Raw genomic sequence first — 24,527 nt, forward strand, 5'->3', positions numbered from 1 at the left:
GCTGCTACTGAAAAGCTTCCAGCTGATTTAAAATGCAGAAGCATGTGTTCGGTTGTAGCATCTCATCTTTTTTCCTGGTAAGCTGACAATTTGTCCAAGACTTTACAGCAGCGCGTGATCCCTGCGGCGTAGGTTGACCTCTTAAGGAAAAGTTCAAACATGTTCTCCGCTTTGGTGTCCAAATAATTTATATCAGATTCTTCCAATTCTTCTTTTTGTAACTTCAGCAGCCTCTTTCTGATTGTACAACACTAGCAAGAACGTTGACCTTTCCATGGTGACGTTTAAGGGTTTTTTAAGACTCTTAAGCATCTTGTGGTCTGTTTTCAGACGGCGACATGCTTGCGGTCTGAAATCTGCGTTAAGGACTTGAAGTAAGCACGAACAACTGACTTGCAATTCTTCCAAAAGCTCTTTGTCACAATGTTCCCTTATGGTTGATGTACAGTGGTTCATAAGTTTGTCCCAAATCAGCCTTTAACATCATTGAACCACAAAATGTAGGAATTTATCTATATACTGTCCTTCTCTTGACATCGATCAAACAAAAATAGTATGAGTAGAAAAATAGTATGAAACGACTAAGCTTTAGTCGTTTTTGAAACATACGTCATATATATGTAAAACAAAACAGAAGAAGTAAAGGCGGTAAATATGTTAAAAACAAACATGAAGTTGAGTTAAAGTTCCCAAGGGAAATCTGTTTATCTCAGAACAGAAGAAACAGAGCTGCTTTCACAAAGGGCAGGAGAATGTGAGGATCAGCTGGCCCACCACCCAGAGATCTGCACTTACTTGATATAATAGGGCACATTGTTTGGAGAGATGCCCTGCTCGAACGGTCTTTCTACCGATCCTGGAGAAGACACAGGGACAGATGAGGAGTGTCACAACAAAAGACCTGAACTTTCACACAGTTTATGCATTATCTGGGGGAAAAAGGTGCAACAAATCCCAAGATACTCTTCTTTTTAATCTTCTTTTTGTTACTTGACCTTTACAAAGATAGGATGTTGCAAAGCGAGCCTGCTCTTTAATTTACCCTGATATGTAAACTATTCTGTTTTTCAGTAGATATAAAAAAAATTGTCCCAGCTTCTTGTTCTTTTTTCCTAACACACTTCCTCCTTTCACTTAACTTTCCATTAATAACCTTTTATGGCTTATGGTTGAATACTTTCCTGTATCATTTATTTATTTTTGTGTATTTTGGGGGTTTACATTAGATAAAAAAAACAACAAAAAAAAACACACAGCTACCAAAATCAACAGAGTAAAACCTGGCAAAATCATAAAGTTTAGCATCATTTATTTTATTTTATTGGGCATATAGAAATGAATATGAGAGGGGCGGGGCCTCACCTTGAGAAAGGCAGAAGTCTGTGTGAGCGTCTGTCAGCTGCTTCAGATGTTCTTTGACAGATATCTGTTAGACAGAAAGCAGGAGCCATTCTAAGAAAAATAAAATAAACATTTTTATTCATTGCCTGACCCTCTGATGTTCATTTAGATACATTTTATGACCAAAACACAAATCAATTCATTAATTCTAAAAGCTAACAAGAATAGTTTAGAGTTTTAGAAGAGCTGTTCTCATACAATTAAAATGTATTTGATCAAAGTGATTTTCCAGAGTATTATTCTGTGTTATATCCCTTCATTTTGAATAAATTAAATCTTGCCAATTATCTACTAATTTATCGAGATTTTGCCAACTTCAGCAAAATTTGAACTATGCCTTTAGTTTCTTCGGTTGCAGCGTGTAAAAAAGTAATGGAATAGATCATCTTTACATTTTCCAGATGTATGTTTTTCCCTCCACTTTGATGTTATTTTTAATCACCAACTAACAAGCTACGTCCACTTGTTTTAGTTGCATCGTTTGGTTTGTGTGTAAAAAGAAAAAAAGTTATTTTAGCCAAATATATCAACAAAAATAAATCTAAATTATATACATTTAAATCGACACTTGTAAATAATTATAAAGTGTACATAAGAACACATTGGTGGCCTGAGTGAAGAAAACAAAGATGAACATGGACAGGATGACTGAATGTGAAGTCGAGGACCTGCAGGGTGATGCAGTCTGAATGAGGCATGTCTACATGCTTCATTTACAAATGTTATCTGAAATGTAAAAAGTATCAAAACAACAGGAGTCCCACTCTCCTGTCAACTCACTTCCTCCTTAACTCAAACTATTATAAATACCACCAGGATCTATGAACCTTTTGGGTTAGGTTCATTTCTGCCAAAAAAAACAACAACAAACAAACACTTTTTAAATTAGATTTTAAAGGACAGGACTGACAACAAGATCATTGTTTGATAAATAGAAATAAAACATTCTAAAGTGTTCCAGTATTTCTGCTAAAATTTCAGCTAAAGTCCTTTAACTAGCTGGGTTGTCCTTGTGGATGATCTGGTAGCTCCCCAATATTGGATAACTTGACAAAAGCACAAGTTTAGCCTGATTGCTAAAAGTTTGTGTTGGATCAAAACCTGATGAGGTTGAGACTTTCCCACAGGTATTTCAATAGGTTTGAACATCACCATAAAGTTAATTTATTTCAGTAATTAATTTTAGTTGTTAATGTGGATTGTTTCCTTGCCAACACTGCTATTGGTTTCCTATCAATGTTATTTTTAGTAGAATTAAAAAGACTAATGTCAAAAATGGTTCTTAAATATAATTTTCTATAGTCTGTATTTCAATTTGTGGTTTTATGACTTCCATAAATAATATCTACCAGCAGAAGGAACACATTTGTGGAGGGGTGAATAGTCCTGGAGCCACGAGACAGACATACTGGTGGCACTATTTTTAGTAAAGTAGTGTCTGTGAAGATTAAATACATGGCAAAATATCATTCCTTAATAGAAAATGATGGAAATTCAGCTGATTCTTGCTGCTTTGTCAACGCCTGCCAGGAAGCTACATCTTTAAAATCCCCAGGGGAAGCACCATGGTATGTGTGTGAGCTTGGGTGTTGAAGTCCTCAAGCTGCTGGACTGAGATGGGTTAGAGTCCATCTTTGTGGACAGACTGGCTCATTAAACATCCAACCTTTCATCTGCTACCCAAATGACAAAGCAGCTGATGACACAGCATGGGAAAGAGGAAGTGAGAGGAGGAGAGCCGCGATGTGAGATGAAGAAGATGTGACAGTGATGGCCCGTCCCAGTTTTTCTGCTTCTATGCAGCCAGGAACTGAAATTACCTTTGAGTCCACCTCATCCAGTCCATTGCTGCCCGAGTTGCTTTTTCCCGTATCCACGGTAACCTGATTAGAATTGTACAAGAGACGGTGTGGGATTGTTGAGGCAGAACCTGCTGCTATTACCGAGAGTGCACTTTGTGCCTATGTTGACCATCACCTGCGACCCTTTAGGCATAAAAGAACAACGTGAACTCGCTTGAAAGAGCTGAATCTCGAGCTATTTCCCTCCTCCCAACACAGACATACACATATATTAGATGTACAAAATTAAGTTTAGGCATAATCCCATCTAAACAAATCATTAATACCTAGATTGAAGACTTAAAAAAAATTTTTAAGAACCAGTTTAAACTCTAAATGGCAACATTCAAAGGACAATGAAAAACAAACAGGAGAAGCCAAAGTAATTACGACTTTAGCTTTTGGTATCAGATCAGTAAAACAGTCAAACACTCCACATTGGTTCGGCAGGTTTTGTTGTTCACCCCTTCTTTCAGAAGTGCATTCTTCAAAATGTACAGTTCCACGATTGCCGTGATGACTGAACAAACTACTGCATCACTGGCCAACACTGGATTTCAGCTCAGGTCAATGCTCTTGAAAAGTTCTTGAAGGTTTAACCGTATGTTTGAGACATAAGAAACGTCTTGAGATGCCTCACTTAAACCATATGCAAACATTTAATACATCCGTAGAGATGAGTCCTGATTCTATTGTGATAGGGTCCAACTTCTTTGATGGACATTTTATTATTCACTGTTTTTTTTTTGTTTTTTTTGCATCAAATAAATTTATTTGCAGACCCAGCTGATATTACAAGAAGTTCCCATGGTTGCCATAACACACAGTAGTGAACTGTGTGTTATGGCTAAAGCCGAGCAAAGAAACACCTTGGTTTATTGTTGCAAAAAAGAAAGCCAAATGTTTGTGTCGGTGCCAAAGCATCTGCTCCGGTCCGAACTTCAGAAAGACCAGCCTTCTGGTCCTGTCACTGCTGTTGCATCCAGGCGTCCATTTCATCCGGCTGATTGGCTCTATCCGTCACACCCTGTTATGATCACCGGTTGACTTCCAGTACACAAAGGGTGGTGTTTATTGTTGCTGACACAAACCGAGGCTGAACTGCCTCTGATCACTGGCACCTCGTCATTATGAAAGGATTCTACCATGAAGGCTGAGCTAGCTCAGTTTAATCATAGTAATCTTAGTAGTAGTCAAAATGTCTAAAATATTTAGAAGAGCCCTCAGATCATAAAAGCCGGTTGTGATAAAAGACTTGGTGTAGTCTCAGGAGTACAGTCTATCATTTAAATGTTAGTTCAGCCAGCTACTGCTACTACAACCTGATGATATATTCTTTTATTACATATTAAATACATGTAATTACTCACCATTTCAACATTTTATTTTGCTTTACATACTGAATATGCAACTAATTAATGTGTTAAAAAATGAAAATTTGCTCAAGTTTGAGCCATTAAAGTAGATTTTTTTGGGGGTAATACTCGGTTAGATTCTAACATTATCTAATTTATCTTGGCCACAAATCCTTCTGAAAAACTTTCAGAAGGATTTACCAGCAGATACACAAAGGAACAAATCAGAACTAACTTAACGCAGCTACTTCCACATGATTTTAGCACTGCAGTTCTAGAATTTATTCATTGTGTGCAAACTTTGTGTTCTTTATCGGCTGTATAAAGAACACATTTTGAACAGTAAATAAGTTTAATGATTGGAAAAAAATGTGTTTGTATCCAACCTTAGTTAGCTTAGTGATAGCATTAAGGCTAAATTCAATCTTGCTAACAAGGCATAGCTCATTAGCTTCCTAATGTTAATTAATATGAATTAATTCACAAAGCAGTAGTGCCAAGCAGAAACCATCTACCGCAGAAACTACCGTCCATGATTTTCCTATTCTCCGCTCTTGGGGGATACAACCAATCAACATAAAGGAAAACGAATGGCATTCCTCCATTGGCTGTTTTGCAAACACTAACCAATAGCGTGTGAATTAGCATTGCGCTTAGCTATTCCAGCTTCTCAAGCTGCATTTTGTTTTAAATATTTCAGATATGGATTATAATATAAATCTGTGAAGAGGCAGGTTTTCCACCAATATGGAACCGCAAGTGTGTGTGTGCGTGTGTGTGTGTGACCTCTGTACCTAATGAACCATGACACCACCAAAGTTGGGATTGTCATTCACTTCACCAATTGTTTTTGCAAGAAAACTTAACACGGTTTGGGGCTGAGGTCTTGGCTAAATTTAGTCAAAGCAATGTCAGCCTTGGTTGGTTAATAAAGTGCAAACATTGCTCTAACGTCCTTAAAAGCTTTGCCTACATGTGTTTTCAGTGCTTCAGCTTTTCAGCCACCTTAACATTTTGATGGAAGGCACTCAGGCTAATGTCCTAATAAGGTAAAAGCTTTGACCTCTCAATCCATGAACATATAAATTAAGTTAAGAGACCTTTACGATGACAGGTAAAATGTCTTCAAACAGCTGAATTTAGTCATCCACTGGTCATGATTGCAAATGAGAGCATTTTAGTAGGTAAAATTGTAGTTAAATAACTAAAAACGGCAAGGTTAGGGAACCAGGAGCTAACCAGATTGGAGGGTTAGTACCCTGGTTTAGGTTGGAGACAGTTTTGTGTGTGTGTGTGCGTGTGTGCGCGCGAGAATGTTTAAGGGTACATACTTGGAGCAGTCTCCAGCGCGTGTTGAGGTCTTCAATGCGTTCCAGGTTGCTAGGAGACAACTGGATGTCGGATGGATCGAACGTTGATGCCAAATGGTTCATGTGTGTCACATCGTCCTTAATCAGAGCTATTTCTTCCTGGAACTCCTGAGCCAAAGAGAAACACACACATATATATATATATATAAACATTTGTAAACACTCAGATTAAAATGACAATGCAGATAATTACTCTTATGAAGAAAGAGTCTTGGTTTATTCTCTGTTGGTTTATTCTGGAGTTACCTTGACTCTGCTGATGTGCTCAGGTAAGGAGTCAATCAACAGTTCCCCTACGGGTTCCCAGCCCTGCTTCACCATCTCCGCCTGCTTCAGCTGCTTGTCCAGCAGGTCTTCTGCTTCCTGGAGCTCCATCAGTCTGTCCAGGGCCAACTCCAACCTCCTCTGCCAGTCGGCCGAGTCGACGTTGAGCCGGTCCCACCTGCTCACCACGTCGTCCGCCTCTTTGCGCAACACTCGGCCCACATTCTGAGCACGCTCCTCCGGGCTGATGTCTGACGTTTGGGATAAGTCAGGTCTGGCAAAATGAGTAACTCATAGCAACAGCCTCATTTATTAAGCTATATTTGATCAGTTGTGCCTCTGTGAAGGTACAACTAGTATGTTTCTAGTACAACTAGTATGTTTCTAGAAACTTTCACCTATTCTTCACATAATAGCTCAAGTTCAGTCTGGTTGGATAAAAAGCTCTTGTAAGCCCCAATTTCCAAGCCTTGCCACATATTCTCAATAGGATTTAGGTCAAAATTTTGACTAGACCATAGAAATATTTGTGCCTTAGAAAGGTATTTACACCCTTGTGTCTGTCCCTCAAGTTGTTGAATTTTGGCCATTAAACTTGGCCAAACTCTGAGAGCCACATGAGGGCGATAGAGCTACTGCCTGAAGCACTGACTGAGCAGACGCTGGAATTCCCCTCTTCCTCTCTGAACCTGCTCAATTTGGCAGCCTGTCAGATTTATTAGACCACACTTTAGGCTTGGCTTGTTTTGTAGTCCAAGCTGCTGCCATGGTGCAAACAGCACGGCCAGTAAAGCATCTGCCACTGCGTTTCCGTGTCGACCTCCACAAGCAGTCGTCGCTAGGCTGTCACTAGGCATGTTTTTAATTTATGAGCAAAGAGAGAGGGAAAGCTAATTCTCCTTCCTTTATGTCAGATTTGAGAACTGAAGGAGTTTAAATCCTCCAAATCCAAAAGTTCATCATTCTACAGGTCAGGTAGTGTACAGGGTGTGTGAAACTGAACCTAAAACGTGGGAGATCACCGTTTAATTTATGATTAAACAATGTAGTAAACAACATTTTCATGAAGACTTCTTTGACTACTCAAGGTGTAGTTAATTGACCTTTGAGGAAAAGTCAAAACTTTTGTTAAAGTCAACATGTGGCATGTTCATCTTAAGCTCTAAATGAATAAAATAACCAAATAAATAAATAAATAAATGTCAAATGGTTCTTTGAAGGAACAATCTCAAAACAAAAACATTATAAAGCAGGAATAAATGCGTTATTTATGTCAGCGAATCTGTTTTAGACATAAATGAAGTTTGTGTGTGTGTGTGCGTCTGTGTATTACCTCTCAGTTCAGGTGATGGCGACTCTCTAGGCAGTTCGGACAGGAAGAATCCCACATCATCAAGAGCCTTGGTCACCACCGGATCCTTGGCTCTGAGCTCCATTTTGAACCCCTATGACAGACACACAGACGCACGCACGCACGCACGCGCACACGCGTGCACACACACACACACACACATGCACACGCACATGTTCAAGTCTCTTATCTACTTACACCAGAGGTAGCTTTCATTCCACTTATCTTTGATCTCAGAACAAACGATGCTTGGAATCGAGTGTCAGCTACACTGGAGGTTTTCTTCGATTTCATTGGCTGTTTTACCATTTACCATGACAGAACATTATATTTAATCTTTACTTATTTTGTTTTTTTTGTATTTTTTGGTGGCAAACCCTGCATGTAGACATTAAATTATGATGCTAGTGTGAGTTTCAGGAGGTCATGGATTCTTCCAGTCTGATTCTTCTCATTTTAGGCTTTTATTATCGTCCCTAAACACAGCAATTTTCTGTTTTTTTAATCCAATAAAGTCTAATTAAAACAATTTTATGCCAGAAAAAAAACATCACATATTTCCTTATTAATCTTAGACATAAGCTTGTGTCATGTTTCCCCCTTACTCTGTGTGTATCCAGCTGGGACTGCACGGTGGGAACATCGCCCCCTACAGGCTTCTCCTGCTCCAGCTGCTGACTCTTGAGCCTTAGCCAGTTCAGCAGCTCCTGCAGTGACATGTGGAGCCTCTTCCAGGGAGCCATCTCGGAGTCCAGCTGTGACCTACCAAAGAAGCACAAGCTTTTTCCTCCCACCTTTTTTCTTTTTTTTTAAATCATCTGGATCCAAACTGAAGCATTTCTCCCTCTTTGGTCCGTCTGCAGTCCAGGTGTGTCTCACCTCATGCTGAGAGTCTTGCTGCGCAGGTCGTTCCAGCGCTGCCTCATGTTGTCCAGACGCCTCTGGAGCAGAACCCTGTCCTCAGGGTCCCTCAGAGAGGTCAGGATCCTCTGGCCGTTCTCATCCAGGGAGTGATACAGCTCTTCATGGCCGTCCACCTCTGCCTGGAGGTCCTAGTTTAACACAAACAGGCAGGATTTATAATAAAAATGCTATATGACTTGAGAGAAATTTAGTTTTGTAATTTTAATGCCTTGAAATTGGGCCTGTCTCTTTAAGAAACTCCTGTTCTTTCTGAAACTCCGCCTCCAGGAAGTCATCACAACATGGCTCCTCTATTAACCCTTTAACAACATTTTTACCAGTGTTGCACTGAGAAATAGCTCCTATAATGAGCTCTCCAGTTCCACCAGGTGTTTGCTAATTGCTGCTGGCTAGTCTGAAGGAGCCGAGTGGAGTCCTGGGGGAGATCTGCACTTCGGTGTACCCAGGAGTTTTGCACAGCTGTATGGTTGCTATGGGGATTAAAGTAAATACTTTACTCAAACATGCGTGACAGAATCAAAGTAACACTCAGGTATTTTTTTTTTTGATAATTTAGTAGCATTATAACATGGTGTAAAGCTCAAGAAAGTTGCCCCTTTAATGCAACAAAATTTTGATGGCTTTTTCTGCTAATAAAATCCTCATTTGAAAACTGCTTTTTGTATGTGCATGTGTTATATTAAAATTTGACAACAGAAATCTGTATTTTAAGGGATAGAAGTATTATGCAAATTGGACTGTTGTGAGCTTTAATTCAACTCAGTTAAGTTTATGTATATAGCACCAATTCTCAACAAATGTATCAAGGAACTTTACAAAACAAATTGCCGCCATGTCATCAAAAAACATAACTGGAGTGTTGCTTTGATTCTTTCATGCATGTTTGAGAAATTCTTTAATCTCCCATGGCAACCATGCAGCTCCTTCAGACTAGCCACTAGCAATTAGCAAAACTGGTGGAACTGGTAGCTCATTATAGGAGCTACTTCTCAGTGCAACACTGGTAAAAATGTTGTTAAAGGGTTAATAGAGGAGCCATGTTGTGATGACTTCCTCAAGGCAGAGTCTCAGAAAGAACAGGAGTTTCTTAAAGACACAAATGCCCAATTTCTCGCAAAGTCAAATTTTCACTGAAGTTGACATAATTACTTGACTGTGCTGTAAATGATACTCTGTGGCTAGAAAGCACATAACACTGCCTCTTTAACCAAAGATTAGGTCAGACATGAATATGACAAGAGAAGAGTTTCACATGAATCCAATGGGCTCAACGATCATCGGTGAAACAAAGAAGTTCTTTATCCATCTGAACTTTAACGACAAAACTCTAAAAACGACGACGTCCACAACATGTAAAACACACAATGACAGTACATGTATTTTCTGTTTTTATAACAGGATTTTTTTCCGCTTTACAAAAGAACGAAGCTTGAATTTTACGTTCCAACCTGAACTTGGTAGACCTTCCTACGCAGCATCCTCCAAAGAAGAAACTAGACGCTAAGTCGCAGAGGAAGCGCCATCATGTTTTTCCTCTGTTCTGTTCAAACGAGCTCCCCGCGCACAGCGGCCGCACAGAAATGCCCTCCGTTTAAAACGCGAGGCAGATACTGGAGACGAGACGGACGGGGAGGGCAAGGAGACAAAGTTGGGCCGGGTAAGTTGGTGGAAACACAAGAGGGGGGCGAGGAAGAGATAGGAGGAGGAAAGAGGCAAAGAGGACATGAAAGCAAGAGGAAAACGATGAGTGAGCTCGTTTTCCAATTAAACCTTATCTGCGTGTGGCGTTGTCGCCCCGGAGAGAGTGTGCGCACTTCTCTGGGTGCTACAGCTGCCATAATAATTGGACACAGAAGACTATCTCAGCGCTGCACACAGCACTGCCTGTTGGACTGACACAACTCTTAATGCATGTGTGTGTGTGTGTGTGTGTGCGTGCGTGTGTGAGAAGAGGGAATAAAAGCTGAAATTTGCATTTCAGATTCCGTTTCCAACATGCGAGTGTGTCCGAGTTTCGACACAGAGAGCGAGTGGGAGCAGGATGAGGGTCAGAGTGTGTCCTCGCCACAGACAGAGGCCACCATTCAACACCCACAATGCAGCGGGGGGCATTTTTCCGTATGTCCGCCAGACCGGGAGCGGCCAATGAGCTCTCTTCATGCTGCCGTATCAGCATTGTTGTCATTCCAAGCAGGGGAGGGAATTGTGCTAGTGTTTTCTTTTTTTTTTTTTCTTTATATTTTCGACTTGTTAATCAAACACTGGGCTGAGCCAGGAGGACGTTATCTTCTGGGATGGCGTTTGATGTCAGCTTTACAAAAACTGAAGTGAGCTCAATTAAAAACACTGTAGATCTAAAAAGGCTGGAGTGAGACGGAAAGTTTAAAGTCTCGCTACAGGATGTTGATTAGATTTTGGTTTGGTATTCTCCACAACATTCACCTTCAAATGGCCTCATGCGACCTACGGACGACTTTTTCACCACAGTCTGAATGACGCAATTCTGGTCGTTTTACCCCCGTAAAAGAAAAAGAAAAAAAAAAACAGATGTGTGGTACTAATTCGGGTATATATCCGATTGTTTTCTGCAGTCTGAACCGTCACGTCACAGTAATATTGTTCATCATGATATCTGGGACAACTTATCGTCGAGCAAATTTATTGCGAAATTTACGCAAAAATTGTCAAAAAAGTTGGGTTTAAATAGCTGTGTTGTTTTGTGCAAACTGAAATTTCAAAAATAAACTCGCTGAATTGAAAAGTGGCAGATTTTCAGCTGTAACAAAATGGATGTATTTCGCAAAACTGCAATGGAGACACCTTTTTTTTTTTTGCATCACATGAATCATGTGGTTGACACCGAAAACGACAACACACTGCACGGCAGATGGACATACTTTTCGGGAGGCCATCACTGCTTGTATTAAAAATCTCGGCCCAAATAAAATACTTAATATTTCAATATTCCTGAGAGACAGAATTAGGGTTTTCATCTGCCGTGAGCCATAATCGTTCAAACAGGCAGACATAAACATTAAAAATCTATCACTCTGTATGAATATAGAAAAAAAAAAGAAACGGAATGAGGAAAGATGCAGAAGAAAGTCTCTCTGCTAAACCTGCTCTGCCCTTATGCCATGCTGTCCTTGTGAAAACAATTTACTCTCTGCCCACACAGCTCCAAAGCTGAGTGCTCCTCCATTATTCATGCAGGGGCCAGTGTTTTATATATAAACACAGGAAATCTGTTCCATTAATATCCTGACTCGGCGAGCGAGGAAACATGAGGGAATCAGTCATCGTCTAATGACGTCTGACAGGTGGAGTGAGAAACACGGATAATCCTGTTCCACTGGTACCTGGTGAGGGAAGGGGGGACGGATCAAACAAGAACTGTGATGGCAGGAGAGCTGAAACTAATTTAGTTTTTTTTTTTTCTGAGCTCCCTGTTAAGATCCAGCACTTTCTGTCCCTGGTAAATAACCAGGTCATGCAGTTACACCTCAAACGAGCCAGATTACATGCCTTAATGAAGAGGATGTGTGTGTGTTAAACCGTGTCCTACCTTCCACTGGGCCAGCAGCCTCTTGGCCGCCTCAGGCTGATCCTGCAGCCTCTCCTTGTTGGTGGCATCTATTAAAACATTGCAGGTGGTCTCTGCCTCCGTCAGCCAGCTCAGGAACTTCTCCAGGTCCAGGTAGAACTGGTGGAGCAGCTTCAGGCCGGCTTCCACCGCCGCCTCTCGGTCTGAAACTCTGCAGACGGGCGAGAGAGATGAGGGAAACCAAGGACTTGCCTCCAAACTCAGGCTTTATTATCAAGTTGAACCAAAATGAACCCTGGACACATGGCACTTTCACCAATTATTTTAGATTTTCACAAATTAATAGATGCACATTAATATTCTGAACAACAATTTCTCTTGTGTGGCAAACGACTGTCCTGACTTACAGAACGGTGCTAACATATTTCATGTTAGCACCTCGTTGATGTAAAGTCGTCACAAAAATTGCGTGATTTGTTATTTATCAATACCAGAACTATCTCAAACTATCCTGTTTTATTCCTGTTTTATGCCATATTTTTTGGACTAATGCAACTTGTATTCCCGAACGAAGGACGTTGGTATTGTCGCGTGTGCGGTTACCGTTTGTTGATGTGCGCCCACGTCGCCAGCATGTTGTCATTGACCTGGGTGACCTTGTGCGTGTCGTCGTTGGCGTACAGCGTCAGCAGCTTGTTGGCCAGCGCGTTGGTTTCAGCCACCTGTCCCTGCCACTGCTTCAGGTCCTTCATGAAGACCTGCAGGGGATCAGAAACCAAAGGGCTCGCTCTCGTTGCCATGCCAACAGATCTGGGAGTGCCAGTCGTCATGCAGCCATGCAGACGGATCTCTGGTGCCCACCCTTAGATCTGCGTGTTGCTTCTTCAGTGCGTCCGCTGTGTACGTGATCTCCTGCCACGATTCCAGCCTCCCACTGGCCTGTTTGATGAGGCAGTCCACCTCCCGCTTTGCGTCCAGCCAGTTTGTGGAGTCCTGCAGCATGTTGAGGATTTGCTTGAGCCTGTCGGAGAGTTTGGTCTGAGAGTCTTCCCAGTGGGTCTGAAGCTTGTCGACTGTGGAGGAGGAAAAAACAAAACTGTGTGTTTTCCAGGTACATAGTGCCATTTTATAGCAGTCAAGTAGCTATATTGTCTCCAGTTGTTATAAAAATACCAGATACATCGAATATGACTTAAAAGATGTTTGACTTCATAGTTTAATGCCTTAAAAATTGGTCACTGCTCCTCTTTTAAACCTTTCACATTTTTACCAGCAAATTCCTGAGAAGTACTTCATATAATGAGATGTTTGCTAATTACTGCTAGCTAGTCTGAAGGGGTGGAGTGCTCTGTGAGACTTGGAAGCTGCAGTTCTGAGGAGGAGCTTCGTCCTCGAAGGTGACGCCCAGTTCCACCAAGCGTTTTGCACAGCTGATTGGTTGCCACGGGAGACTAAACACTTTAGTTCTTAAAAAATTGGCGTATTTCGTTAAAACGTTTTGCCACTAGGATGGGGTGCCTTTCAAGGTGACCATATAAAACTTATTAGAATATATGTAACACAAGTTTTGTGTATATTTGTAATGGAAGTGCAGCTTGTGAGGGTGTGTGTGGCTTACTGCGCTCTGTGATGGCGTTGCGCGTGTCCTGGTTGCTGGTCTTGTTCTTCAGGTTCTGTGCTGCTGTTACTTGTTTCTCCAAGAGGGGGCGCCGCTTGTCGAGCTCCTGTAGAGATCCCTGAACGCAAACAATGCACACTCAACTTCCCATTCATGCAATATTATTATTATTCAAAGCCTAAATCGTGCACACATGTGGTCACCATCACTTAGCTGGGTCATAAGTTCATGTTTGAGCTGCGCTAAGATCGTCACCTTGAGCTGGTTTATGTTTTCGTTGATATCGTCCAGGTCGGCGACCACCACCTGCTTGTTTTGCACCATGTTATCCAGCATCTTCAGCCAATCGGTGAGCTCGGCCCAGGATTTGTTGAACTGCTGGAGTGCGGCAGATTCAGGCTGGGAACTTCCTGTCAGGCCTTCATCTGGGAAGCACACGATGTTAGAAAACGTTCTAGGAAATGGAAAATTCCAGAAATTTTCCAAACATGTTCAAGGTAAGCCTCCAAAACATTTCCAGCGTCACACTTTGAAGATAAAAAAACAAGACAAATGAACTAAAAAAAATAATAAATTCAATATTATATGGCATTGTTTATCCCTGTTATTAATTAAGACTTGTGATGGTTTTCAACATAGTGCGGACAAACTAAACTATAAAAATGTTTTATGTTTTGAAAATTCTCTCACACATCCTTTACACCCAATTAGTCTGAGAACAAAACACACACAAAAAAAATCAAAAAAAAAAATCCCCCTATTCAAATAACTCAGCGTTTTGTACAGCTGAATGGTTGCCATGGGAGATTAAAGGATTTCTCAAAAATGTATTAAAAAAATCTAGGCAGCACTCCAGGTCTGTTTTTGCTTAGTGAATAACATTATAACAAAACTCAAAAAAGTTGGTTTACATGATACAGATATGTGAAAATGTACAGCAATAAATTACTTGTGCTTCACTTCAACCCACCACTAACTAAAGACAGAAACAGCTCTGTCGTCATATTTAGTTGCCTCATTAGCATCTTTTCTTGCATCAGATGTTTTTCTAGTGATGACTGTATATGAAGTGTTACGATGTTTCTGCAAAAGAAAACTTACGGGTTTTTTTGGAGACGAGAGCAGCAGCCGTCCTTTCTTTGTGCTGCTGCAGCAGCTCCAGAATCACCGTCCAGTCTTCTCTTAGCTTCCCGTGTTTCCCCTGCCGTCATCAACACATGGAAAACACACACACACACACATACAACTCACGTTTAGGCTAACAAAGGGTTCAAGTTCAGCTCGTACAAATACAATCAAAAGAGTTCAGTTAGTTCAGCAGGAGAGCGTGCCTTTGATCTGAGACCTATATTAATGAAGAAGGTGATCTAAAATGTGATGAAATCTTTGAAGAAAACCTGGTGGTGAGATGAAAGACGTGAGCGTGATGTTGGAACAGAAGACTTTTCTTCACATCATCTATACAGAGACGAAGCGCGCTGTGAAAACGTCAGTGTGTAGTTAAAGTTCAGCTGCTGCTCACCTTGTCCAGCCGTCCTGGAGGAGTCTCCCTGTACATCTGATTGGCTCGCTCCAAAACAAACTCCACTTCTGGCTTCTTCTGCTGAACGTCCTCAATTAGCTGTTGGACACGACGCTTTAGTATTCGTCGTTTAAGTAAGAGAATTAAATATACGGTTATTATGAGTAAGAAAACAAAAGTTGCTGTACTCTGGGTGGTGGCTCCTGGGGACTCTGCTCCAGCTTGGCCCTCGTGCTCGACGCCCAGGCTGACAGGTCGTCCAGCTCACCCTGGATCTTCAGGAGCTCCTTCAGCAGACCCTCGATCTCCAGCTGACGCTCAGGCAGAGCCCTAGACACCTAAAGGAAAGAAATAAAGAAAAGGTACTCCCCCTTTTAATGAAAGTAGAAGCGCAAGCATGGGAGTGGAGGGGTAATGATGTGGGCTTGTTAAGATTCGACCACAACAGCTCTGTCTTCTGTCCAACCAACGTCATTAATGGGTCAATTAACCCATACACAGCAACGACTTTACAAGAGACTGGCTGTGATAGAAAATAATCAAGCTGCTTCATTGGTCCAGTCATTGACCATTGACTGGTCAATGACTGGCTTCAATGGTCCAGTCAAAGACTGGACCATTGAAGCAGCTTGGTCTACAGCATTTCAACCTCCTTGAAATGCTGTAGTTCTACATACAGAGAGCCCTGCTAAGCTCAATAAATTCTCGTGTTCTCATTCGTTCCCAGCGTTGACTTTTGTTCAAAATTATTTGGTTGAGGTTGAATTATTTCCTCTGGCTTTAGACGCAGGGGAACTGGAAGGATTTTTTTCTTCTCTCTCTTATGTTCGGGTTGTCATGATGTGTAACCATGACATCGTCCCAAATCCCAGAGGACTTGAAAAGGAGGCCAAAGATCAGAGAGAAGGATGAAGTTAAAACCGTCTCATCCATTGATCAAAATTAGCAAGGCTTGCATCCCCTACTCCAACATCTCTCTGCCTGGTTTATAGTGGATTAGCAAAAGCAAGTGAGGTGGATTAGCATTTGCCAGCAGCAACTGAAGGAGTCATCCAGAACATGCTAGTATGGATTATTGTCTCTGCTGCCTGAAAACTGAGTCGTTAGCATGATGATCATACAGCAACAGATCACACAACATTTAGTATTCTGAATTGAACTGATGGTTTGTAACTCCACATCCCCACAGCTCAGTGACATCAGTAGTGGTAGTTGCTTACCTGAGCCCAGCGAGTGTTGATGCCCCTGATGTCTTTGTGCTTGTCAGCAGGAAGAAGGGTTAGCATCTTCTGCTTGGCGTTCAGATTCTCCACTGCAGACTTCTTCGCGGGAAGCTCCTCCACACGCGTCTTAGACAGATAACGGAAAATATTAATTTAATGCGACTTTACCAGCTCCTAATGGCCAGAATCTTTGCCTCTGCAACGCAATAGAGATTCATGCCTTATTCTACTGAACAGTCCAGTGTGTGTCAGTACTCTGTAAAAGAAGGTTTCTGCTGTCAGTTGGACTTTGAAAAGCGGAAAGCGGGGGGATTAGGATGGGGTTTTAGGTGTTATCCCGTCAGACAGTCAGTTCCCGAAACTACACACACAAAAAATCCTCTTAAAAGCGCATACGGGGTCAGTGCAACCCGCACAGGGTAAAAAACTTGTGAAGTATAAATGATTCCATCTCTTAAGAAGAAGGGCTAAAGCTTTGTTGACCATAATAACCTTCAAACAAGGGAGCAAATAATCATTCTTTATATCATCCCCATTTTTTTTTTTACCACACCTGGACTTTGCTCAAAGTGTCCCTGATGTGCTGTGGTTCTGGGGGGTGCAGAGGGATGGCCAGCACACCCTCCGCTTTATCCAGCCAGCCCAGCATCGAGCCCATGTCCTCCTCAAACTCTGCTCCAGCTGTTCGCGCCTCGGCAGACCTGCAGACACAAGGTCTCCTCTTAGTAGTGGCACGTTGTTGGACATGGTGATCGTCAAATCACAGCTGTGAGGTTGGATGGGGGCCCGCCCACCTCCTCTTATGCTCCCTGAGCTCCTGGCAGACGTTGGCCCAGCGAGTGTTGAGTAGTTTAAGCTGCGACCGGAGGCGTAAGGCATCATCTGGTGCGCTCATCTGGCTGATGTCTTCTCCTGCAGAGTTCACTCTGCCCAACACCACCTCCTGGTGAGGTATGTCGTCCACCAGGTCCTGTGCAGACACACACAGACACACACACACACCTGCCTCACTATTTGCACACGGACAGGTCTTCATGGGTAATATTGTTTTCGTAGGTTTCATCGTCACAGAAAGGATGCTCAATATTAAAATACATTGTTATCCTGTACATCTTAATATGTTTTTGTTTTGATGTAATTGACAAATAGGGAAGAGGAGGATCGGGTGTTACCCTGAGTTGCTGTCTGTGTGCTGCCGGCTCACTCTCAGACAGTTTCAACGTGCTCTCGGCGTTGCTCAGCCACTCCTCCACTTCCCTCTGGTCCGAGACAAACCTCTGCCACTTGGAGTTACAGTCCTTCCAACGCCTTGACAAAGACAGATCAGATATTTCTACATGTGGCAAACAATGGGTACAAAAATCAATCAGTTATAAGGTTTAACACCCTGGGACGTAACAGAAATCCCAAAGCCGTTTTGTAGCTTCTAGAACCACAACAACCAAAATATAAAGAAATCTTCTGAATGTTCCTCTCCAATTCTTTTACTTCAGTCTGTCTTTGTAGAGCTTGTTTAGTTTGTCCCAGTTGTTGTTGAGTAGGGAAGCCGTCTCCTGAACCCTGTGACCTTCCAAAGGTCGAGAACCCGTCACCATCTCTTCTCTCCGGGCCAGAGCTCCTTCCACCGGGCCCTGCAGCTTGTCTATGTTCTCCTTTACGTCCTGCATGCGAGGAAGCGCACAAAAGACAATAGTTCAGAATCAGGAAAACTAAAGCCAACGAACAAATAAAGGTCTTAAGAATTCAAAGAATATCTGTTTATAGTCAAAACCTGATGTTATTGGCAACCTTTGAGGATAACATAAACATGTCTTGTATCACAGTCAAGGTAAATAAAACTATAGTTTTAAAAAAAGGATTAAGGCTTCCACATATTAAGGCATGCATCCATTGTCTCTGCCAATTTTTTTTTATTTCCCACAATTTCAGCCCTGGACACAATGGCCAAGGAGAAGAAAATTATTTGCTGTTTAGATTAAGTTAAACAAGGTACCCTAAATATTCTGTTTTCTAATACCTTCTGTCAAAACAATCTTCAAAATTTGAGTTTAAATGTTCAAAAAAAGAGGTAACGTGCCAAAGGTGCGTCACCGTGTGGTTGAGCAACACCGTGGCTGTGTAATGAGAGGATAATCCAAATCTCTCTGCATAGCCTCTACAACCGCAGAGTTCACAGGAGAACTACCTCAAGGACTCCACACTCCCACAGCAGGAACTGTTCACACTTTCACTCTCCTCCCAGAGGCACCAAAAGTGAGAAATGGAGAATTTCTAGAGTTAAGAATTCAACTAGACCTGAAATACTTCCAGATATGATTTATTTGAAGGACAAGTGTATGCATAAAGTTTTCTTTCTATGCCATTTTTTACTGTTGGCATTCACTGCAGAAAGAAAAACATATTTTCTTTACCGATTTATTTCAATGTTGCCTCAACAGGCCAGGTTCAGGTTCAGATTCAGGGTGTGATGGCAAATATTTAGCCACAGGCGATCTGGGATTGGTTGGGACTGGTAACATTGGGGGCCTTCTACTAGAAACCTGACAGTCAGTCTAAGCTTCAATCTAGTAAATAAAAAAAAAATATCCATAAACATCACTTACGCTTTGTGAGAATGCTTGCCTTGAGGTTGAGAGGCAGAAAACAACGTATTGTATTTTGACAGGTTTTGAACTCTGCCGCGATTAGAGGAAAAATCGACATATGCACCCATCCAGGTACAAAAATCATGAATTAGGATCTGAATTTCAAAGTTTATTTTTCAGATGTGCAAGGTTTCTGTTTTATAATGATCAAGTTGGCTATATTGTTGCCAATTTACTGTTTTTTGGCCCAAAAATATGTTGGACTCAAAATCAGTATCTAGAAGTGAGCATGGAAGAATAAATGAGTGGATACATCAAGGACATGATTGAATTAAACATTAAACAAAAGCATTTTTTCTTCCTTTATCTCTTGAGCAGAATCAGCCTTTTTGTGGGAAGCCAGAAGGATGATATTAAAATTGAATGTGTTGACTTTGAACAATACGGCGCACTGTTACAGATGAGATATGATATCGCAAAAAGCAACAAAGAGTCATTGTGAAAACTATGTAGCAGAAAATACACTCTTATCGCGAGGTCAAATGAAAAACAGACAAAACAAATCCCATTTTTGTGGTGGGTTAGAAAAGTATTAGTAGATGGATATCTAAAAGATTTTAGAATTTTGATATAAAACCTCAGAATATGTTAGAAATGTCATGTTTTTTTCACTGCTATAAACAATAAGTATGCTATTCTAAAATCTCAAAGCTATGTTGGAACACATTTCAAATATTACAAATATGTGTTTTTAGTCATATTTGAGGGTCATTTTTTTAGGGTTAATTTTAAAGAATTAAAAAAAAAAAGTTTTTAAACCTCCTAAAGTATACCTGGAGAGAAAATAAAACATTTGTTGAAATCGTTGAATATTTTTTGACTTGATCTTTAGTCTGAAACAAATATGTAATTTTTTTAAAAGATCCAAAGGGAAATTAAAACTTTTCCAAGGCCGTTTTAGTAGATGGAAGAACACAATCGGATAGACGAAGCATTTTATGCAGGCCTTTCATTAAAAGAAAAAAAAGAAAAAAAAGAAAAAAAAGAAAGTGAATGTGTATTGTTAACCCTCTGAAAAATGCAGCTGATATTTTATTTTTCCCCAACTCGGTGGCAGTGCTGACCTTCAGGCAGTGCTCTTGCTGTGGCAGGTTATAATACGCTGCAGGCCAGTATTCAGGAGAGTTCAGCTTGAAGTCCGTCTCTGACACCGAACGCAGCAGCGCCTGGAGCTCTGTCAGGTACTCCTGATTCCACACACACACACGCAAACACACACACACACACACACACACACACACAGGCAACAGTACACACAGCACAGAAATGTTACAACTCCAAAAATAGATAAATATGTTACGTCATGTTTGGTATTCTCTGGGCAGGTAACGGCTGACATTTTCATCTGGGACCTCATTCAGTCCACATTTAATCACATGTGGAGCTACCAGAATGCATATTTTTGTTGCTTATAATAGAAGTTTACTAATAATCATTGGTGCTTGGGGAGCCCCTCCTTCTGCAATCTTTCCCGACCAATCAGAATGCAGGAACTGATCTCAAACAAAACTTGTCTTCCTGTTTCAGAAGCAGGCAGGGACCACGCTCAACACACGAGGGCGCCCACTCTCCATTGAAAACACAGGAATAAAGTCAATAGGAAACTTGTTGATATTTCAAAGGAGAATTTTTTTTTTAGTTGCTCTTGCACACCCCTTCTTTCTATTGCCACCCTGGGCAACTGCCCAAATGGCCCATATCAAAAACTACCACTGTTCATAAGAAGAAGGAATTTTTATAGGAACTGAATGTGAAGCCCTAGATTGAGATGTCATCATTTTTCTGTTTTATATAGTTTATCACACCTTTAATGTATTCAAACTACTACAACTAAAATGGAAATCTACTTTTATCTATTTTTTTTTCTCCAGAAAGACACACAAAGCTTGTTGCTACAGCAAAGAGAAACTGGGATGTAAACACTCGCCTGTGTTCGTCTCACCTCATTGTTATGCTCTCATCGCAGGCCAAGCAGTTGCCCTCCAATTAAAAGAGACTTTTTAATCAGGCCCAGATGAAACAGTCATAATGGCGTTATTAGTGACCTCGCACTGAGTTGATTGCTGCCGAATGCGAACGTGTGAGACTGAGCAGACGGATCAGTCCCAATCATCAAACATACTTTTCAAGAACAAGACTAATTTCTTTTTTTTTCTTTTCATATTTGTGTTTATTTCTGTCTGTTTTTCAAATGATGCGGTCAGACGTTTCCCTTTTGTTTTCTTAAGATAATTAGTTCATTTCCTGATGGATTTCTCGAGATAACAAGTCAATCTCATTTTTTTCAAGATTAACTCGTTCTCTAAAGAAAACCATGAAATTAACTCGTCATCTCAAGAAAACAGGTAATTAGCTCGTTATCTCAAAGAAACCATGAGAAAATGGAAAATTAACTCATCGAGAAAACCATTGGAAAAATAAGTCGCCCCGAGAAAACCATCAGGTAATAATCACATTTTCTAGAGAAAATGGGAAATTAGCTTATCTCCAAAAAATAAAAAATAAAAAACTATCAGGAAATTAAATCGTTATCTCGAGAAAACAATCGGGAAAAATTATATACCAGTCAAGTACAACCACTAACGGCTTCTGACTAACGGCATTTAAATTGAATTGTAGAAATAAATGTACTTTTCAATTATACTAAAATTTAAATGCACCTATAAATGTTACTTAATGAACTTAAACAAAAAGTAGGAAAATAAAGCTGATTCATCGGTGATGGGGTGAATCAGCAAATTACTTTTGGTAATCCTGTCTGACGTAAAACAAGAGACATTTGGTTTTATTGAACTTTAGAAATAAAGTGAGAAATAAAGTTGAATGTGTCTTTATATTCAACGTATGTAAAATTTGTAGTTTCGACTGCAAATTCAGTGGGATTTAACTTGCTGTCGTAGTCTGTGCAGTTAAATCAGAGTTTTACAGAAAAATGGTTCTTATTAGAACAGGTTCTGAACATTATTGTTACTCAAGGTATCTACAACACTGACTATAAAATTTATGCAGCAAATAATAATGTAGCATTCTTTGTCACTCAGGTAAATATAATCTAGGTTTTATTGAGAGAGGTGAAGTGAATGACGAGAGTTCACATCCTCAGATTCTCTGTTTGCTAGAACATGTTTCTGCTGAACGCTTCTGTCACATTTGGTTTCAATATGGTTCAAAATTCACTTTTAACTTCTAAATTATCGTCAACACACATAAAATTGACTTAGATCGGCATCTAATGCTCCTCTGAAATTAAAACAATTAAGGATGAAGATGAATAATGTTTAACTTTAACTTTTTAAAAGTTTTTTTTAATCATTAGTATTGTTGTGTTATTCAGTTTTTGATCAAAATAAATCAACGTTTTTGCTAATTTCACCCTTTGTGAAGTTTTAAAATGATTGAAATCATTGTGACAGATGCACAAATGTCTAGTACTTGCAGGTGCACCTTAATAAACCAGAATATCATCCAAATATTTACTACAGCCAATGGAAACCCCCAAATGATGGAAAGTTGAGTTGAAGGAAAGACGGTGCAGAATTAAACATGGAAGACAAAATGGAATGGAAGTGAACTAAAGCATGTAGACAAAAACTGGAACTGGGCCGTTCCTCGTTTTCAGTCACCATCCAATCAGAAATGGATTCAGAAGAAATCAGTTTACTCAACTGACTTTGTCTTTCACTTTTTAAATCAAATTAATGAAGTAAATTCATCAGTATGCTGATTCATTACGATGCACCAGTGTTTATGGATCAGTAACAAAGGCCCAAAATAATTCAGGCCAGCAGCACACTACAACATGGTTTCTTGTATTATTTTTCTCTAACAGTGTTTGTGATGATGAAAGAGCAGAGCAGGTGGTGATGAGTGGAGGAAGCAGGCCGTTGTGTAGATTAAATTATAATCCTTCATTCTTCAGGATATATCTTTATAAATATACAGCAAACTCAGTTTTACTCAGTAAATCTCAACCTCCTGGTTCCAACTCATCATTTGACCAGTTTTGCTCCTTTTTTTAGGCCCGAGCAGCGAAAGCGCTGCGAAGGCCTATTGTTTTTGTAAAAAAATATATATATATATATTTTTTTTTGGTAACTTGGACTGAAAACACACCTGGGCTGAATTTATTTGCATCAAAACCACTGTGGGAAAATGGACAGTAGAAGAAGAGTGTGATTCATGAGTAAAACAAATGATATCCGATAATGTTTGGACTCTAAGGCTGTTTTGAAGCAGGCAGAGCAGTTTTGTATCTTGCTGTAGCAGTTGCATGTCTCCATTTCTGATGACTGTGGACCAATTGGAGTGAGACATTACACTTGGCTCCATGGTTGTGAATAAAAGTGACAACTCACACCTGGTTCCATGTTAACATGACAAGGAAAACAGAAGCTAATAATGTTAGGGAGACTTGCTAGCTTAGTACTGCTTTAGCCATCCTCAAGATTTTCTCATTGTTTGAATTCCACATTGGTAGCTCCTGTTTTCCTTGTCACGTTAGCATGGAACCAGGTGTGAGTTGTCACATTTATTTGCAAAAGTTTGCAATAAACCTCCTAAAGTTTTCTATTTTTCGTCAAAGTGAGGTCTGTGTTGTAATGCTAACCCCCCGGTTGCTAAAGAGTGAAGCGTTCTCGGCCCTTCTTAGAAAGGTGTGAACATTAAACTTGACACCCTGTAATCACTATGTTTGAAACTCAAATTTTGAAGTAAGAGAGGAAGTTCTAGAGTCGCCCTGATGTGTTAACGAACTCGACTAAAAGACTTCTCTTCAGGTTGGTTGACAACTCTTGGTTACAAAAGTTTTTTAAAAACCTGCCAGCACTAAAAACTGTTTGTGGTAGAATTTTGATTACATAAATGGGCTGTAGGCACCGTATGAATACTGCTACTTGTTAACTGTTAGCTAAAAAGCACACTTAAGTTAGCATTTGCTTCTCAGCTTGCTATAAATGCTAATATTTTGTTGTTTTTTTCCCCCATCGAGTCAGGTCTAGAATCAGAAACACTTATTTTCTACACATTTCTTAGTGTCTTAAATAAAATGAAGCACACTGATCTTCCTTTAAAGTTACTGTCCAAGTGTCCTCAAGCAGTCCATTTAGGTAAGAAAATATCTACAATTGTGCTTCTCACAGGGTTCCTACACATTAGTTGAATTTCATACTTTTACTTTTACTTTATTTTTCTCAGTGTGAGGTAATTTGTCGTCTTTTTGTAGAGCAAAGTTATGCAAGTTCAATTTGGACTAATGGTAGATATTTCTAAAATGGTCAGATTAGAAAAATGGAAGCTGGAAAAAAAGATGTCTGGACGGATGGATGTAAACATGAACAGATGATACGCTCAGTTTGGGAATACAAATATATTTCCAAACTCTGTTATCCTTCCCATACTTATCCAGACTTGGAAAATCATTTTCCCACATGCAGTGTAGGAACCCTGAACTCAGAGAATACATGGAATCTT

The 24,527-nt window shown here is 40.3% G+C and overlaps 1 protein-coding gene across 2 annotated transcripts in view; it reads right to left on the minus strand.

Moving 5' to 3' along the window:
• Positions 1-795: 795 nt before the first annotated feature.
• Positions 796-24,527, minus strand: part of LOC103147219 (dystrophin) — a 183,035-nt gene continuing 159,303 nt past the window's right edge. The window contains exons 49-70 of one of the 2 annotated variants that reach the window (XM_016678200.1): positions 20,123-20,245; positions 17,902-18,074; positions 17,586-17,721; positions 17,208-17,383; positions 16,967-17,114; positions 16,411-16,539; positions 15,379-15,528; positions 15,191-15,289; positions 14,770-14,869; positions 13,924-14,093; positions 13,669-13,786; positions 12,912-13,123; positions 12,654-12,808; positions 12,072-12,261; positions 8,462-8,634; positions 8,188-8,344; positions 7,565-7,676; positions 6,214-6,482; positions 5,929-6,075; positions 3,222-3,284; positions 1,363-1,452; positions 796-856 (exon numbers count right to left, since the gene is read on the minus strand). In XM_016678200.1, the coding sequence (XP_016533686.1) occupies positions 1,405-1,452; positions 3,222-3,284; positions 5,929-6,075; positions 6,214-6,482; positions 7,565-7,676; positions 8,188-8,344; positions 8,462-8,634; positions 12,072-12,261; positions 12,654-12,808; positions 12,912-13,123; positions 13,669-13,786; positions 13,924-14,093; positions 14,770-14,869; positions 15,191-15,289; positions 15,379-15,528; positions 16,411-16,539; positions 16,967-17,114; positions 17,208-17,383; positions 17,586-17,721; positions 17,902-18,074; positions 20,123-20,245 (3,048 nt within the window). In that variant the 3' untranslated portion in view covers positions 796-856; positions 1,363-1,404. The remainder of the gene's footprint in view (positions 857-1,362; positions 1,453-3,221; positions 3,285-5,928; positions 6,076-6,213; positions 6,483-7,564; positions 7,677-8,187; positions 8,345-8,461; positions 8,635-12,071; positions 12,262-12,653; positions 12,809-12,911; positions 13,124-13,668; positions 13,787-13,923; positions 14,094-14,769; positions 14,870-15,190; positions 15,290-15,378; positions 15,529-16,410; positions 16,540-16,966; positions 17,115-17,207; positions 17,384-17,585; positions 17,722-17,901; positions 18,075-20,122; positions 20,246-24,527) is intronic. The other variant, XM_016678201.1, reaches the window with a different exon arrangement.

This window comes from Poecilia formosa, unplaced genomic scaffold (genome assembly GCF_000485575.1).
Source record: "Poecilia formosa unplaced genomic scaffold, Poecilia_formosa-5.1.2 Scaffold175, whole genome shotgun sequence".
NCBI classification, from domain to species: domain Eukaryota; kingdom Metazoa; phylum Chordata; class Actinopteri; order Cyprinodontiformes; family Poeciliidae; genus Poecilia; species Poecilia formosa.